Source organism: Hirundo rustica, chromosome 2 (genome assembly GCF_015227805.2).
Source record: "Hirundo rustica isolate bHirRus1 chromosome 2, bHirRus1.pri.v3, whole genome shotgun sequence".
NCBI lineage: Eukaryota > Metazoa > Chordata > Aves > Passeriformes > Hirundinidae > Hirundo > Hirundo rustica.
The window spans coordinates 61,706,406-61,721,357 of record NC_053451.1 but is presented as its reverse complement, the minus strand read 5'-3'; the positions used below and the strand labels follow the sequence as shown (position 1 = coordinate 61,721,357).

The following is a 14,952-nucleotide window of genomic DNA, read 5'->3' as shown; positions in this document are numbered from 1 at the left end:
TTTTTTTCCCCAAGACACACACCCACCCCAATATCAGAATATCAGTCTACATCAGACAGGTGAGATTTTAATCTGTTTATGCTTCTGGTGACAATAAAGCTATAATCAGAAACCAGAAGGTTATGGGTGAATGTCTAATAACTAAATACAAATCAATAGACCACTGTGAAGAAAAAACAAAGATAATTGTATGCTTTAAAAAAAAAAAAAAATCAATATTCATTACACTATGATATATGGAAACAACTGTGTTTATGTTTATAAAAGCAAGTATCAGATTGTCCCTGAAAGGTGAGAGATGGATGTTACTGTTGCAGAAGGAAAAACATGGCAATCCAGCTCTCAGGAATTTTTCTCACTAAAAATTAGTAACATATATGCTGGAGATATATATATATATATATATATATATAGCATACATATCAGACATTTTAACACTTAAGGGTCTTAGTGCATCCACACAGTGATTTCAATAGAAAATAATTTGTATTTAAGTCAGTGATGACCATGTTTTTTCAGAAGGTGATTTTTCTACTTTCAGTAAAAGAGTAGACATCATCCTTAAAATTTCAGACTGATCAGAATGAGACCTGAGATAATATTGGATGGGGGAAAAAATGTTTCTTTTCAATAGTTCACTTTGCAAGTATCTCCTCCTGCACTGACCATTGCTTAATATTTTAAAAAGGTATACAAACCACTTATTATCAAATGAAGGATTAATTCAAGAAAAATATTTTATTTCCAATGACCCTATGTAGTCAACTACCTTGAATAACATGCAGACAATACAACAGAGACATTTCCATTTCTCTGTCTTTGCAGCACAATGCACACAATTTCAAATCAGGATGTATTCAGTTCCTGTTACTGTAGGGTTCCTTGGCTTGTTAATTTTTGCTCTGCTTTAAGATCTTCTCAGTCAATTTACTTACAATCCATATTCTATACATAGGTGTACTATTTATGCACATACCAATTTTTGAAGAGATGTACCAGAAGAGCAATCTACCATGTAAAAGCTATTCCAGCTAGCAGTTCTATGCTCTTGTTCACTGGGTAGACAATTGAAATTGAGCTTTTTATATCCCTAAAGAACAGGGAAAACACGAATATGTTTGTTATGTTGTTGACACTGTCACATTAGACAGCACATCACTACAATAAAATTGACATTCAAATTTGCATTAATTGGTATTTCCTTCACAATCCCACATTACCATAAATAAAAAGAAAAAGGTTTTACCCTTGCATAGAGGCTGCTCATTTTCCCCAAAATTATGCTTTTCCATTTTTCCACAAAACAAATAAATTGGGTTTTTTCCCCGAAGAAAGTCACTATGAAGTCAGTATGAAGATGTAGAACACTAGATAATTTTATTCTATGCTGAAGGAAATACCTTTTGACTTTTACTCAACTGCTTGCTGAGTTTTTGATTTCTTGAACCAAATGGTTATAACATGGAGTCATAGATATGTGCAAAACTAGGAATAGAGAAGTTGTCAAATATTCAATACTTCAGTGCTGCTTAAAGAAATATAATCTCAAATTTGTCAAATGAAAATGCTATCTTGTGGATAAAAACTTCAAACATCAACTTCCTACAAATAATTTTCTTCACTATCTGAGCTACACTGTACAAGCATGAAGAAAAAGTGATGTCTGGTGAATAAAGCTAGTACTTTAAAATGTAATGAATATTAAAAAATTTACTTTCTGTAACTCTTTTAGGGATAGATCACCTTTTTTTTCTCTGTCAGATGTAATTGTTGTGTAAGATGTAGCATCTGTAAATATTATTTGATTGATAATTTGTGAGAAGCAAGGTGCTAGTGTCCTACATTTAGGCTTTGTTGACTGAACAGTAGTCTCAAAGAATATTGCTGATTATTTTAAGAGTATGGTTTAAAGTCATATCTGCAATGTAACTATTGTGCCTGCACACTCAGCATTCTCTTTCTCCATAATCTACTTTTAAACAGATAAAATTTAAACATCTATATCTAAGCTTCTCACTCTAGCCTGAATTTTTAGTTGAAAGAGAAACAGAAAAAAAATTTGTCTCACTTGTTTTAGATACCTCTGCTTTTCACTTACATACCCTGGAAATGTCTGTATCTCAGGAAGGAAAAAAAAGGCCTAGACTGGATGCCTGATTTTGAGATAGCAAAATTAGAGCAAGCAAATCCCACTCTTTCTAATGAATAATACTCTCTTTTCACTACATACAAAAGTTTAACAAGACAGAAGTATGGTTTTGATCTGACCAAAGCCTTTTACAAACTCAAGAATATTCATATTTGAATGAACCTCAGAACAGGTTTGGCCCCAACCATTTGTTCATCTCTGCCAAGCGAAACCAGGGCCTCTGCAGAGAAAATACTATTGTCTCTTATCTCAGTATGGGACCTGAGTGATCAGCGTGAATACATGAATAATAAAGCTTGTCTCAGCTTCAAGATTTCTGAAACATACAGCCATAATATTTTCTTATTATCTAAAGAGTAGCTTAGGCATTAAGTTGTTTGGTTTCACTATCTTCATTTCATCACAGACATAAAAATGTGTTAAATCTCACTGGGATTTTGGTCAATCAGCTGATGTAAATAAAAGAGGCAATCCAGCCCAAATCCCAGAACATGTAATAATAATACTGCATTCAATTAAAAAAACTTTTTTGGGTTATTTGAGAATTTTGGTGAGCAAGGAATAAGCTAACATTAGGGAATTACACCTAAGAGCTAATTAAGAATTTTTACCTGAATATAGAGTGAGGGAAGATGACAGAATCTCATCTTCAGAAAATCCATGCAATAAGTTACTGTCAAGAAAGCAAATGTCCATGCCCCACGGGCAAAGAGCTCAGCTTAAGCTACAACATATTGTATATTTTTCAGAGCAGAGCTAAGCAGTTCTGCTGACAAGGAAAAATACATACAACTGCCTGTTTCAGAGGAACAAAGAAAGACTGAAATATCATTGGAGCTGCTGTAATCAGAGGAAAAATGCTCTGTATTGCTGCACTATATCCACTGTCTAACCATCTCCATCACAGAGAACTGAATGGGATAGCAGGCTGTTGGTAGTTGGCTTAGAAGAGCTATCTGACACTCATGTCTTGACATCATGGCTACCTGGCATATCACAGGGCTTCTTCAGTGCATTGTCCTCCATCGCTGAGAGCAGTATTCTCCCCTCAGAGGTGGCTTCTGGCACTAAAAGGTTGTCACTTCATCTCAGAACCCATGGCTTAATGTCAATGAGAAGTCAATTAAGAAATACCTACATATTCATGAGACTCTCATAACTTGCAGACATTATGTACACAGTGAGCTGCCAAAAGATGAAATGCTGTCCCTGAACTAATGTGATAAGGACTGTAATGAAATACTTATTGTATAATTAATAAAAATATTAATATTTTAGGAGTGTCATATTAGTACTAAAGCTCAGCTTGTGCTTTGGCTTTTACTAAACAAGAATTATTTCATTATTATTTTAAGCCTTACACAAGAAGTCAGTGAAAGCAAATGTTCATATGCTGTGTAATACAGTATAAAAACTCTGGTAAAAAGATGTGCTGGAATATGAGTTAAAGTTTTCCTCCCTCTTCTATTTTTATAAAATTATATTTAGTTAATACATTTTAAAAGAGGTTTTCTTTTGAAAACAAAGTTGTGATCAGACTGAAAATATATTGAAGGTAACCTTTCTCACTGCTGGACTATGCTGGCATTTTTCCAGATAAGAAGAAAAGCACAAAATTCATGGAGACATATAAAAAACATCATAACCAAAGAACTCATACTTCTATGAAACCTCAAAAGAATCTGAGGAAGAAGTTGGTCAAATGTGTCAAATACTTGGTTTAGAGACTGCAGGAGGCATCTTTTCCCCAAGTCTCTCTTCTCTGCCAGCGTTTATCAGCTCTGATTTGTGATACTTCAACACAGCAGTCCCCAACAGGCACTAAGCTAAGCAGACAGGAAAATCTCATCCACCTTTGTCAGCCTTCCTATCAAACGCTGCTTTGCCTCACGAGGTATTCCTTCATAAGCTTAGAAACTGCTTTCACATGTTGGTTACCTTCTTGTAAGGTTGTCATGACTGCAGCAGAGTTTTGTTCATGAAAAGCTGCTGAGCAGAACCATGCAGGTTCAACTTGCAAGAGCTTGCAAGAAACAGCCCTTTGAAAGGGTAACTGGAGATTTGAGTGATATAAACCCCAAAGAGTTGTTCCCTTTCCAGCTCAATTGTTGCTTTATTCAAGCTGGACCCAGAGTTTCTGCTGTCTTACAGTGACACAAGGGAAAGCGGTGCCAAAGGCTCTCTCCAGCTCGGTTCCGAGAACAGAATGATCATGCAAGGTCTGATCTACAGTGACACAGAATGATCACAGCTTTCAGGAAAGCGCGAGTACCAGATGCTCAGTACTGCTGCAAGAAAGGTCACTATCTAATATTCATAGAGTCTTTCACACTGCAATCCACCATCCTGCACAGGAAGTTCAGCATGTATGGCATTTCCTTACTAAGCTTCAAAACAATAAAAACCTGTGTCCTAGGTTACAATGTAAGATGTGCCCAAAGTATGTATTCTATCACCATCTACATGAGATGTTGAAACTAGGTTGGGCAGTGTTTCCCTTGCCCCCTCCCTCCAGACCATCTTCTGTCAATGGCCCATCAATGCCCTGCTGCATGACTCATAGATAACTCCCTCCAGGAGCTGTCTCTGTTTAATGAGCAATCAAGGACCCATTGCATGACTCATAGAATGATATCAGCCCATTGTGAGATGCTCCACCCAGGGGGAGGAGCCAAGGATTCCCACCTGGATATAATCTGGGATTTGGGACAGCACAGGCAGCCTTACCCACTGGATTCCCAGAGGACAAGAGCTACCAGACCTTTCTGCAGGAACACTGCTTCAACAAGACCACTTCATCTGGACTGCTACCACCACAGTGTCAGGTTGTATTCTGACTCTGTCAGTGATCTTTTGTACCACTGCATGTGTTTTATTTTATTTTATTTTACCTTTTTTTTTTTTTCTCTCCCCTATTAATTTTTTTTGTCTGACTTGGAGTCTCTCACTGGTTTTGCCTTCAAGCCAGCACATACTAAAAGTTAAAAGATCTCTTTTACTTGCCCTGTACCTCTTGCAGTTTAAAATCTTCGGTGAAGTGGCAGTCTGTTAGTCATGTGCCTTTCTCAATTTTCCTGTGACTAGAAATCAATTCTCACACCAGATCTTTCACTGCAAAATGTGACTGTTTCCCCACTGAAAAGCACCTGTCTCAAAGTATCACACTGCCTGGAGTCTTACAAATTTTGTCATCTGAATCAGTTGAATTTTGCTGATGGGGAAATCTCACATCACAATCTTCCTCTGTACAAGCACAGGTTGTAGCAGAGAGCTTTTTGCTGGCTTGAGAAGGCAACGTGTATCTGCTTCCCTGTCTCTTGCAGAAGATGGCCACAGTTAGCCGGCCATGCCAAAAGATACTATTTGATATTCTCTTTCAGATGTGATGGCCCTGAATGACACCTGGGAAGGCTCCCATCTGCTGCTGGAATTCTGCCCACAAAACCAAGGCATTTCAATTGAGTATCAGTACCTATGTTCTTTATTCAGGATAAAGTAAAATAAACACTCAATTTAACCATACCAATAATGGACTTTTTTCTGATCTACTTATCAATAACCATTGACACTTCTTGGAGAGCTTGTCACTGGATCTCAGACTTAGTTTGCGACATACTTGAGGCAATCAGGAATCCCACAGAAATGCTCCTACTTGTTCCTTCTCAATCACTAATTGCGACAGAAATCTTGAATGTAGTGATAATCAGATTTTATGTACTAAAATACAAGTTTAAAAGTTATGTTTAACTATATGTGGTTGAATGTAATTAGACTTGTAAATTGCTAACATCTTTGTCCCAGAAAACATAACTCAGTATAGAAATATAATTAAATCACTTCAAGTTTTCCTTCAGCTTTGGAAGGAGTTCTTCCCCCAAAATAATGAGTGAAGGAGCCAATCTGGTATATTTTCTATGCTGCTGCTTCTCTCACACCCCTCATCCCATATCCCACATACAGCTGGAGTATTTCTCCTTAAAGAGGCTGGAGTACTTCTTAACCAGGAGATTTATTAGACACTTTAGTCTTTAAGGAGCCTTTAAAACTTATTTCTGATGTCTAACAAAATAAAATATTATAGAGGTACCAGATGCTCCAGAAAACTTTTAATTCTGCTGTTACACCTGTGTTTTAATAAAACAAAAGTCATCAAGTATAATGAAAACCTGGATACTAAAACAGTAAAGCCATCATTTACCCTAGCAGTGGCCCAAGGGAAATGCAATGGATGTAATGGTATGAAAAACAGTGCAGGAATAGGTCAGTAATTCCAAAAGCATAAGAGGAAGAAATAACATAAGAGGAAACTGCAACATCAGAGAAACAAAACCCAGAACTTAAAGGTACAATTTGTTAGGGACTTCAGACTCATTTCATGAGAAGACTACTGATTCACTAAAACTAAAATTATAATGTCTATGAAATTCAATCTCCACATAAATCAGTGTCAAAATCTGACTGAAATCCAAATGAGTCAATATTTCTGTTGAAATTAATAAAATTAGAGCAGATGTGAGTCAACTAAAAGCATCTGCCATGCATGTTTAGTCAAACTAACTTAAACAGGATTGAGTTCATGAGCACCTTTAACACCAAGCAATGTTCAGAACAGTGCACATGGATGAGAATTTAGTAAAGGACTTGGGCAGTTTGATTTCTTTCTTAAATTATAAATGTTTGCTCTGAACTGTATACACTCCATTGTCTGTTCTATTTGTGCTAGAAATGAATGGTAAAGATATAAACATTTTATAAGGGTGGTACATACGGAGTGGTTTCAAAACCCTAGACATTAATGAATAATAAATAAAGCCAGCCCTTTTGTTAGTACTGTAATGCCTCACTGTCTAGGTCACATATGATTATTGTGCTAATGTCATTTTGGGGCTGAAATGGTTATTAAAATCACAGCATATTTCCAAGAGTTTCACTGAATAGAGCAGAGCATGATTCCACTGCCATTGCCTTTATCAAGAATGGGGTAAATCTCTAATTCAGACAAACAGTATTGCTCTATTTATATTTTAAGGATGGAGAATATGGGACAAAATCATAATCATATGATTAGTTTACAGTCCTGAAGAAAGTCAGTCTTGGAAGTTTTTGTTTCTATTCTGTTCTATTCTATTCTATGCAGCTTGTGCCACTGCTTTCATCCTCACAACACTTGAGAATATCCCAAGAGTTGCTAGAAAGTATGTTTTGCATGTTTCACTTATAATTTGCTTTTGAAGTTTTGCAAAAGACTCAGGCATTGAGTTGGTTTTGGATTGTGATTCCAATTACAGGGGTGTTTGCTTCTTTGCTTTGGATAGAACATGGAGTTTGTCTCACTGGATTGTAAAAGAGAAGAATATTTTTTTGTTTGTTTTAACTGAAGGAAAATGTTTTGCTCTTCTCTATGTTTTTAGTGCCTACCTGAGATCAAATGCCTGCACACTGTGCTTGCCATGGAACATGGACACACTTAAGGTGGTCTTCAGGCCCTGTGATGTAGTGAGTTCCAACTCCCACATAAACTTTACCTCTGTGAAGGGCAGCTTCACTGTGCTTGAGAGTCACAGTACTTGAGCTTTCAGCAGCTTTCAGCTATTCGAGATGTTGCAGACAAACAGCGTAAGTAATTCTGGGGAGGTTAGTAATCCTTTTGATAGTCCAACGTGTTAAATAAATGTGTAATTGTTCTTGTGCTAACTAAAGTTTCCTGCGTTCTGATAATTTCATGTTTAGTTTTATGTCAGGCTTATAGTCTAGCCACTATAAAAACAAAACATAATTTTCTGCCGCAGAGGACCTTTAAGTTCTTAGCCAGCAGCAAATCATAGTTGCTGCTCTAATTCAGCAGGACACTCTTCCCACCAATCAAATGCTTACAATCTCTTCAAAAACATGACTTTCATTTCATGCAGGCAAAAGCCGCTGAATTCACCAAGGCTCCGCAATGCCAATGCAACTGTTAATTCTCGATTTGCCTGCTGACACTCATGCCACAATATAGAATTGCAGAATGGTTTGGGTTGGAAGCAAACTTAAAGATCATCTTAGTTCCAACCCCCCTGGTCAAGAGCAGGGATGCTCAGGGCCCCATTCAATCTGGCCTTGAACACTTCCAGGGATAGGGTACCCACAGCTTCTTTGGGCAGCTTGTTCCAGTGCCTCATCACCCTCGGAGTAAAAAAATTCTTCCTAAACACCTAATTTAAATTTGTCTTCTTTTAGTTTAGAGCTGCTCCCCTTGTCCGATGACTATAAAAGTCGCTCTCCGTCTTTCGACGGACGAAGAACAAGCTGAGTTTATTTTTTAATATCCTTTTCCCGCCTTACTTTCTAAACGGGACTACCTTCTTTCCCCGGTCCCAGCGCTGCCCTGGCGAGCACACGCACTCCCAATATCCCCGCTCTCCGCTGCGGCCGCTTCCCTCCCTGCCTGCCGCCCGCTTTGCTCGCTGCCCGCGGCGCTGCCGCAGCCTCGGCGGACGCGCCCCCGCCCCCTCCCAGCCGAGCCCGTGACTGCTCCCCCGCTCCGGCCCTTCCCGCGGCGGCGGCGGCGGAGGGGGAGTGTCCTGGGCGGCGCGCACAGCCCAGCCCAGCCCAGCGCGGCGGCGGCGGCGGGGGAATGGGCAGCCGCGGGGAGGAGAAGCGCCGTGCGGGCGGCGGAGCGGGCGGGCTGCCGGGGCGCAGCCGGCGGCGGCAGCTGTGGCCGGGCATGGGGCCCCCGGGCGGTGGCGGCAGCTCCGGCGCCCGCGGCAGCCTGCAGGTGAGGGCCGGGCGGCGGGAGGGGGGGACGCGCCGCCTCCGGCCGCCCGAGCCCGACTTCGCACGCAGCAGCGAAATTGGCAAGAAATTGGCAAAAGAAGCACCAAAAAAACCCCAACCGAACAAACCCACCCGTGTGTACGTGGATATGTTCGCTGGGTCTTTTTCTTTCCAAAGAGCAGGGCAGCCGCGAAAAGTTTATATTTGTTGCTGCTGCCGGCGCGGGTTGTGGCAGAGAGCCGCGGAAAAGCGAATGGGTGATTAAAAGAGGGGAAGGAGGAGAAATTTCCTCCGCGGAGACGATGCCTGAAGTTACTTTCGGGGAGGTCCTTTCCCATCTGCGTGTAGTGGACGACGTGCTCGGCAGCGCGGGCGACTTGCTCCGCGTAGCCCCTCCGCTCCGCGGCTCCTCTGCGCAGTTCGCGTTGTCCGCCGGCAGCAGAGGGACCCTGCGGGGCGGCGCGGGGGTGGCCGCGCACCCGTGACGGAGGGCCTGGAGCCGACGGCTCCGCCGTCGCGGGAGGCAGGGACCCTCCCGGAGCGCGGCAGCTCCGCCGGGAGCCCCGCGGGCTGCGTGGAGCGGGCCGCCTCCCCGCTGCACCGCCCGACCCGCGAACGTGCGGGGAGAACGGCTTTCGGGAGGGGGCTGGGGGTCGGGGCAGCGAAGGACGCGTTATGCTTTGCTGCTGTGGAAGAGGAGGGAGACGAGCAAATGTTTGGGGATGTGCAAGGGGATGTCCCGGTTTGGGATGCGCTTGTGGTTGGGAGGAAAGGTGCCGCTGGTGAGACGGTGGCGAGCTTGGGGCGGAGGCCAGAGAGAAAATGGCACGTCGGGGCGCAAGGTCTGCTGGGGGGGCGGGGGGAGGCAGGTTGCCCCCGGGCCATCCTGGCAGTGCGCATTTGCTGTGGAGGACGCAGCTGGTGTTGCCTAGAGGGTACAGATGGCGATGCCCTGGAAGTAGCTGCTGTACTGGGAGGACGGTCGGGAGAGGGAGGATGGCTTCGTGTTGCAGATGCAGCACTCGGTGCTCAAAGTGGCAGTGGGGGGAGGCAGTGGATGGGGGGAGATGCCAGCCCTTCCTCACACCCCTGTGCTTCTCTCTTAGCACTTGTTCCTCTTCCTGCTCTTCGTTGGGCCTTTCAACTGCTTTGCCAGTTACAGCCGTGCCACTGAGCTCTTCTACAGCCTCAACGAGGGGTTGCCTGCTGGGGTGCTCATCGGCAGCCTGGCCCGTGACCTGCAGCTCCCAACGGCTGGTGGCCTGAACCCTGCATCTCTGCAGCCCCCACTCTCCTTCACTCTGGCCTCCCATGGCTTGGGGGGACAGTACGTGCAGCTGGACAACCGCTCTGGAGAGCTGCACACCTCAGCTGTGGAAATAGACCGAGAGGCTCTATGCGTGGAAAGCAGTGGGGCCACCATCCTTGGGGGATCAGCTGCTGTCTCCTCTTCCTCCCCCTCACCAGAGTCATGCCTACTGCTGCTGGATGTGCTGGTACTGCCACAGGAGTACTTTCGCCTGGTGAAGGTAAAAATTGCTATCCGTGATGTCAACGACAATGCGCCCCGCTTCCCTGTGTCCCACATACATCTCTTGGTGCCTGAGAATGCTCCTGTGAACACCCGCCTGGCCATTGAGCACCCTGCCCTTGACCCTGACATGGGCACCAACGGTGTCCAGACCTACCGCCTGCGAGATAACTACGGTGTCTTCACCCTGGATGTGGAGGAGAATGAGAACGGGGAGAGGACTCCCTACCTGATTGTTATGGGGGCACTGGACAGAGAGACACAGGACGAGTATGTCACAGTCATCATCGCTGAGGATGGGGGTACTCCTCCGCTCGTGGGCAGTGCCACCCTCACTATTGGCATCAGCGACATCAATGACAACTGCCCCCAGTTCAACGACTCACAGCTCAACGTCACTCTTTATGGAAATTCCAGCCTAGGGACACACGTGGCTACTGTCCATGCGGTGGACATGGACCTTGGATCCAATGCCCAGATCATCTACTCCTACAGCCAGAAGGTCCCCCAGCCGTCCAGAGACTTGTTCCATCTGAACGAAAGCACAGGAGCCATCACACTCTCCACTAAAGTTGATGGGGACACTCCTAGGCTACACAGGCTGATCATACTGGGCAATGGTCCTGGCTGTATTCCTGCCATGATCACAGTGCTGGTGAACATCATCAAAGTCATGATGAGGCCACCTGAAGTTGTTCCTCGTTTCATTGCTAATGAAGTGGAAGGGGTGGTCTACTTAAAGGAACTTGAGCCTATCAACACACCTGTAGCATTTTTTACCATCAAAGACCCTGATGAAAAATACAAAGTCAATTGCTATTTGGATGGTGATGGGCCTTTCAGACTTTCACCCTACAAGCCATACAACAATGAATACCTGTTGGAGACCACGAAGCCTTTGGACTTCGAGACACAGCAGCTGTATGAAGTCTCTGTAGTTGCGTGGAACTCGGAAGGATTTCATGTCAAGAAAGTTGTCAAAATACAGGTTTTGGATGACAACGACAATTCACCAGTTTTCTCTGAACAACTGATAGAATTGTCCATTGAGGAGAACAATGTTCCCAATGCTTTTTTGACCAAACTGCATGCTACTGATGCTGACAGTGGAGAAAGAGGGCAAGTGTCCTATTTCTTAGGTCCTGATGCCCCTTCCTATTTTGCTTTAGATAAAACCACAGGAGTTCTTACGGTTTCCACCCAGCTGGACAGAGAGGAAAAAGAGAAATACAGATACACTGTCAAAGCAGTAGATTCTGGGTTCCCTCCAAGAGAATCAATAGCAACTGTCACCATCACTGTATTGGATAAAAATGATAACAGTCCAAGATTTATCAATAAGGATTTCAGCTTTTTTGTGCCAGAAAACTTTCCAGGTTTTGGTGAAATTGGAGTTATAAGTGTCACAGATGCTGACGCAGGGCAAAATGGATGGGTTGCCCTTTCAGTTCTGAATGGAAGTGATATTTTTGTTATAGATACTGGAAAAGGGGTTTTGAGAGCCAAAGTCTCCCTGGACAGGGAGCAACAAAGCTCCTATGTTCTGTGGATTGAAGCAGTTGATGGCGGTGATCCTGCCCTGTCTTCTACAGCAAAAATAACTATCCTTCTTCTGGACATAAATGACAACCCTCCTTTGGTCTTGTTTCCTCAGTCTAATATGTCTTACTTGTTAGTCCTTCCTTCTACCCTTCCTGGCTCTCCCATCACCGAGGTCTATGCTGTTGATAAGGACACCGGCATGAATGCAGTCATAGCTTACAGTATCATAGGAAGAAGAGGCCCTCGACCCGAGTCATTTAGGATTGACCCCAAAACTGGTAATATCACCTTGGAAGAGTCACTGATGCAAAATGACTATGGCCTCTATCGACTGCTTGTAAAAGTTAGTGATCATGGGTACCCAGAACCTCTCCATTCCACTGTCATGGTGAACCTTTTTGTCAATGATACTGTCAGCAATGAGAGCTACATTGAAAGTTTGTTAAGGAAGGAGCCTGATATCAGTGTAGAAGAAAAGCAGCCACAAATATCCATAGAGCCCACACATAAAAAAATGGAGTCAGCATCCTGCATGCCTACCTTGGTAGCTCTTTCAATAATAAGCTTGAGTTCAATTGCTGTAGTAACAGGGATGGGAATTTACATTTGTCTAAGAAAAGGGAAAAAGCATCACAGAGCAGATGAAAACTTGGAAGTACAAATCCCATTAAATGGAAGAATTAACCTGCACATGTTGGAGAAGAAACCAGTGGAGATTTCTAACATTTGATGTTTCTTTGTGTTTAAATCCAACATCTGACAAACCCCAGATGACACTAAAACACCTAGCTGTAGGTTGCATTGACAGAGGTTGCAATGGAGGACTGCTAATTTATAACTTAATAATATTATAATTGTAAATAGCTGTTTACAGTTTTTTAAATTCAATTTCAGTGTACAGCTTTTTTATGAAATGTTAGTAACTAACAGCTAGCACCCTGACTATAAAACCATGGACATCATTTCCAGCTTTCATAAATCGATAAGATCAGTGAACATAGAAAGGGTGAAGGTAAGATGATTCTTTTAAACTCATGTTTTAAAAGTCTTTTTAACCACTAGAGGGCATCAGATGCTCCTGAGCAGGGAACTGTTCAAGGTACTGTCCATGAGATAAACAGAATATATTTTAAATATATTGTTTTTAATATAAAATACCTATTGGCATACAGACATTTAACCACTAAAAAAAGAAAAAAAAAAAGAAAAAAAAAAAGTCTGTCCCAATGTATGTATAATAAAAAAGAATAAATATGTTAAATTGCACTAGTAATGAAAACCAGAATGTTTATTACCTCACAAGTAAAACTTATTCAGTAGGATAGAAGAGGCATTAACAAGAAGTGCAATTCCTGTTGAGCAAGAATGCAAGATATTGTAATGAGAATCTGAACTGCTGTGACATATTCATTTTTCTCCAGATTCCACTCTCATCATCATTTGCTCCAGCAACCTGCTGGTCATTTTTATGGAAAAATTATATTTAATATTTCCTAGAGCAAATAATGACAGAGCCCCATCCTCATCCTCATCAACATGCCAGATGCAAGGAAGCAAGGGAATGGCTAAATCCTTAGTTATCACAGAAGTGGTGGTATTTTTTTGTACTTTGAGCAATCTGTCAGTAGTACTCCATCAGTTTGGTTGTGCAGTAGATTTTTGTTACGTGTTAACTTCTGAATCTGATCTGCCAGATGAAAACAAAAATTACTTCACATTCTAAGGAATTGTAAGACTTTTTTTTATTCTGACTGTTGCTTCTTTCTGGATTAGTATTTCATGTGAAAGATCTTGTTTTTGACTTTTGGCAACCATTCCTGGCTCCTTTTCATTGGCTTTGATTTTGGATTAGATCCAAAATCTAACTTGTAAGACTGGTGGCATATTTTCTTGATAATTTATTCTTTGCTGTATCCTCTGCAACAAAGCAGCAATTTTATCAGTGATGTATTACTTTCACTTCATCTTAAGAGCTGAGAACTATATTTTGTATGATGATTGCATCAAATTTCTCTGTGTGAACAAGATAAATTAGTGTTATGCTTAAAAATTATTTTGATTTCTCGCATCATATGTCTGTAATGTACCAAAAGTGTTTATATGTCTGCAAATTAAAGCTATATATTTTCATAATAACTTATTCTTGCTCTCCTAGAATTTTAAATATAAAGCTATATTTTATTTCTGTTACAAGAAATACATTTTTCACAAGTTCTTAGGTGCTGGCTATCTTGTCTGTCTTGTCATAATACTTTCACAATTTAGTGCATTTCAAAATCATTAGTGACAGTTTGTGCTGTGCTTCTTGAAATTGCCAGCAAAGACAACTGTATGTCGGCTGATGTAAGTGATGAGGCAGCGCGTACCTGTTTTGAAAGTAGAGAGTGCAATTTGAGGCAGGTTTTGATTTTTTTCTCTGTGACTGGCACATTACCTTGAACCTACTGAAGTGTTAGGGCTTCTAATATGTACTGGTTGTGCTTAGTCAAAGTAACAGTATTAGCATAATACCCATAATTTTTGCCATCCTGGCTATAGGAAAAATACTTTTTTTTTTTTTTTTTTCAGGTTAGAATGTTTTCTGTTTGGACATGATTTGGTAGCTGTCTTTCAAGAAATTTAATTCAGCCTGTCAGAGCTTTGTGGTGAATCACCTCTTTACCTTTGTTTTCGTCTTACCAAAATATAAAAATGGTATGCATCCCTGAAATGCATTTGCCACAAAAAGACATTGTTTCTTATCTCTGAAGAAAAATTACATTATATCTTCAGAAACAGCTTTGGTATTACAGGTACTGTGTATTGCTGTGGTGATGGAACTAGATCCTCTCCATTTTTCTCTTCAGTAAGGAGGTAAGGTAACTGAAAGACAGGATTATTTTCATTGCTCCTCTCTTATTTCAATTAGCAGTCCAATATATTCTCAAGACAGTTTAAGCAGGAGCAAATCCAAGACTTAAGAAATACAATAAAA

At 41.7% G+C, this 14,952-nt stretch overlaps 1 protein-coding gene across 1 annotated transcript; it reads left to right on the top strand.

Moving 5' to 3' along the window:
- The first annotated feature begins 8,826 nt into the window (after positions 1-8,826).
- On the top strand, positions 8,827-14,023 carry PCDH20 (protocadherin 20). Its single transcript, XM_040055471.2, has 2 exons — positions 8,827-8,906; positions 10,012-14,023. Exons 1-2 carry the CDS (start codon positions 8,856-8,858, stop codon positions 12,706-12,708), a joined length of 2,748 nt encoding a protein of 915 aa, XP_039911405.1. The 5' UTR covers positions 8,827-8,855; the 3' UTR covers positions 12,709-14,023.
- The last annotated feature ends 929 nt before the right edge of the window (positions 14,024-14,952 follow it).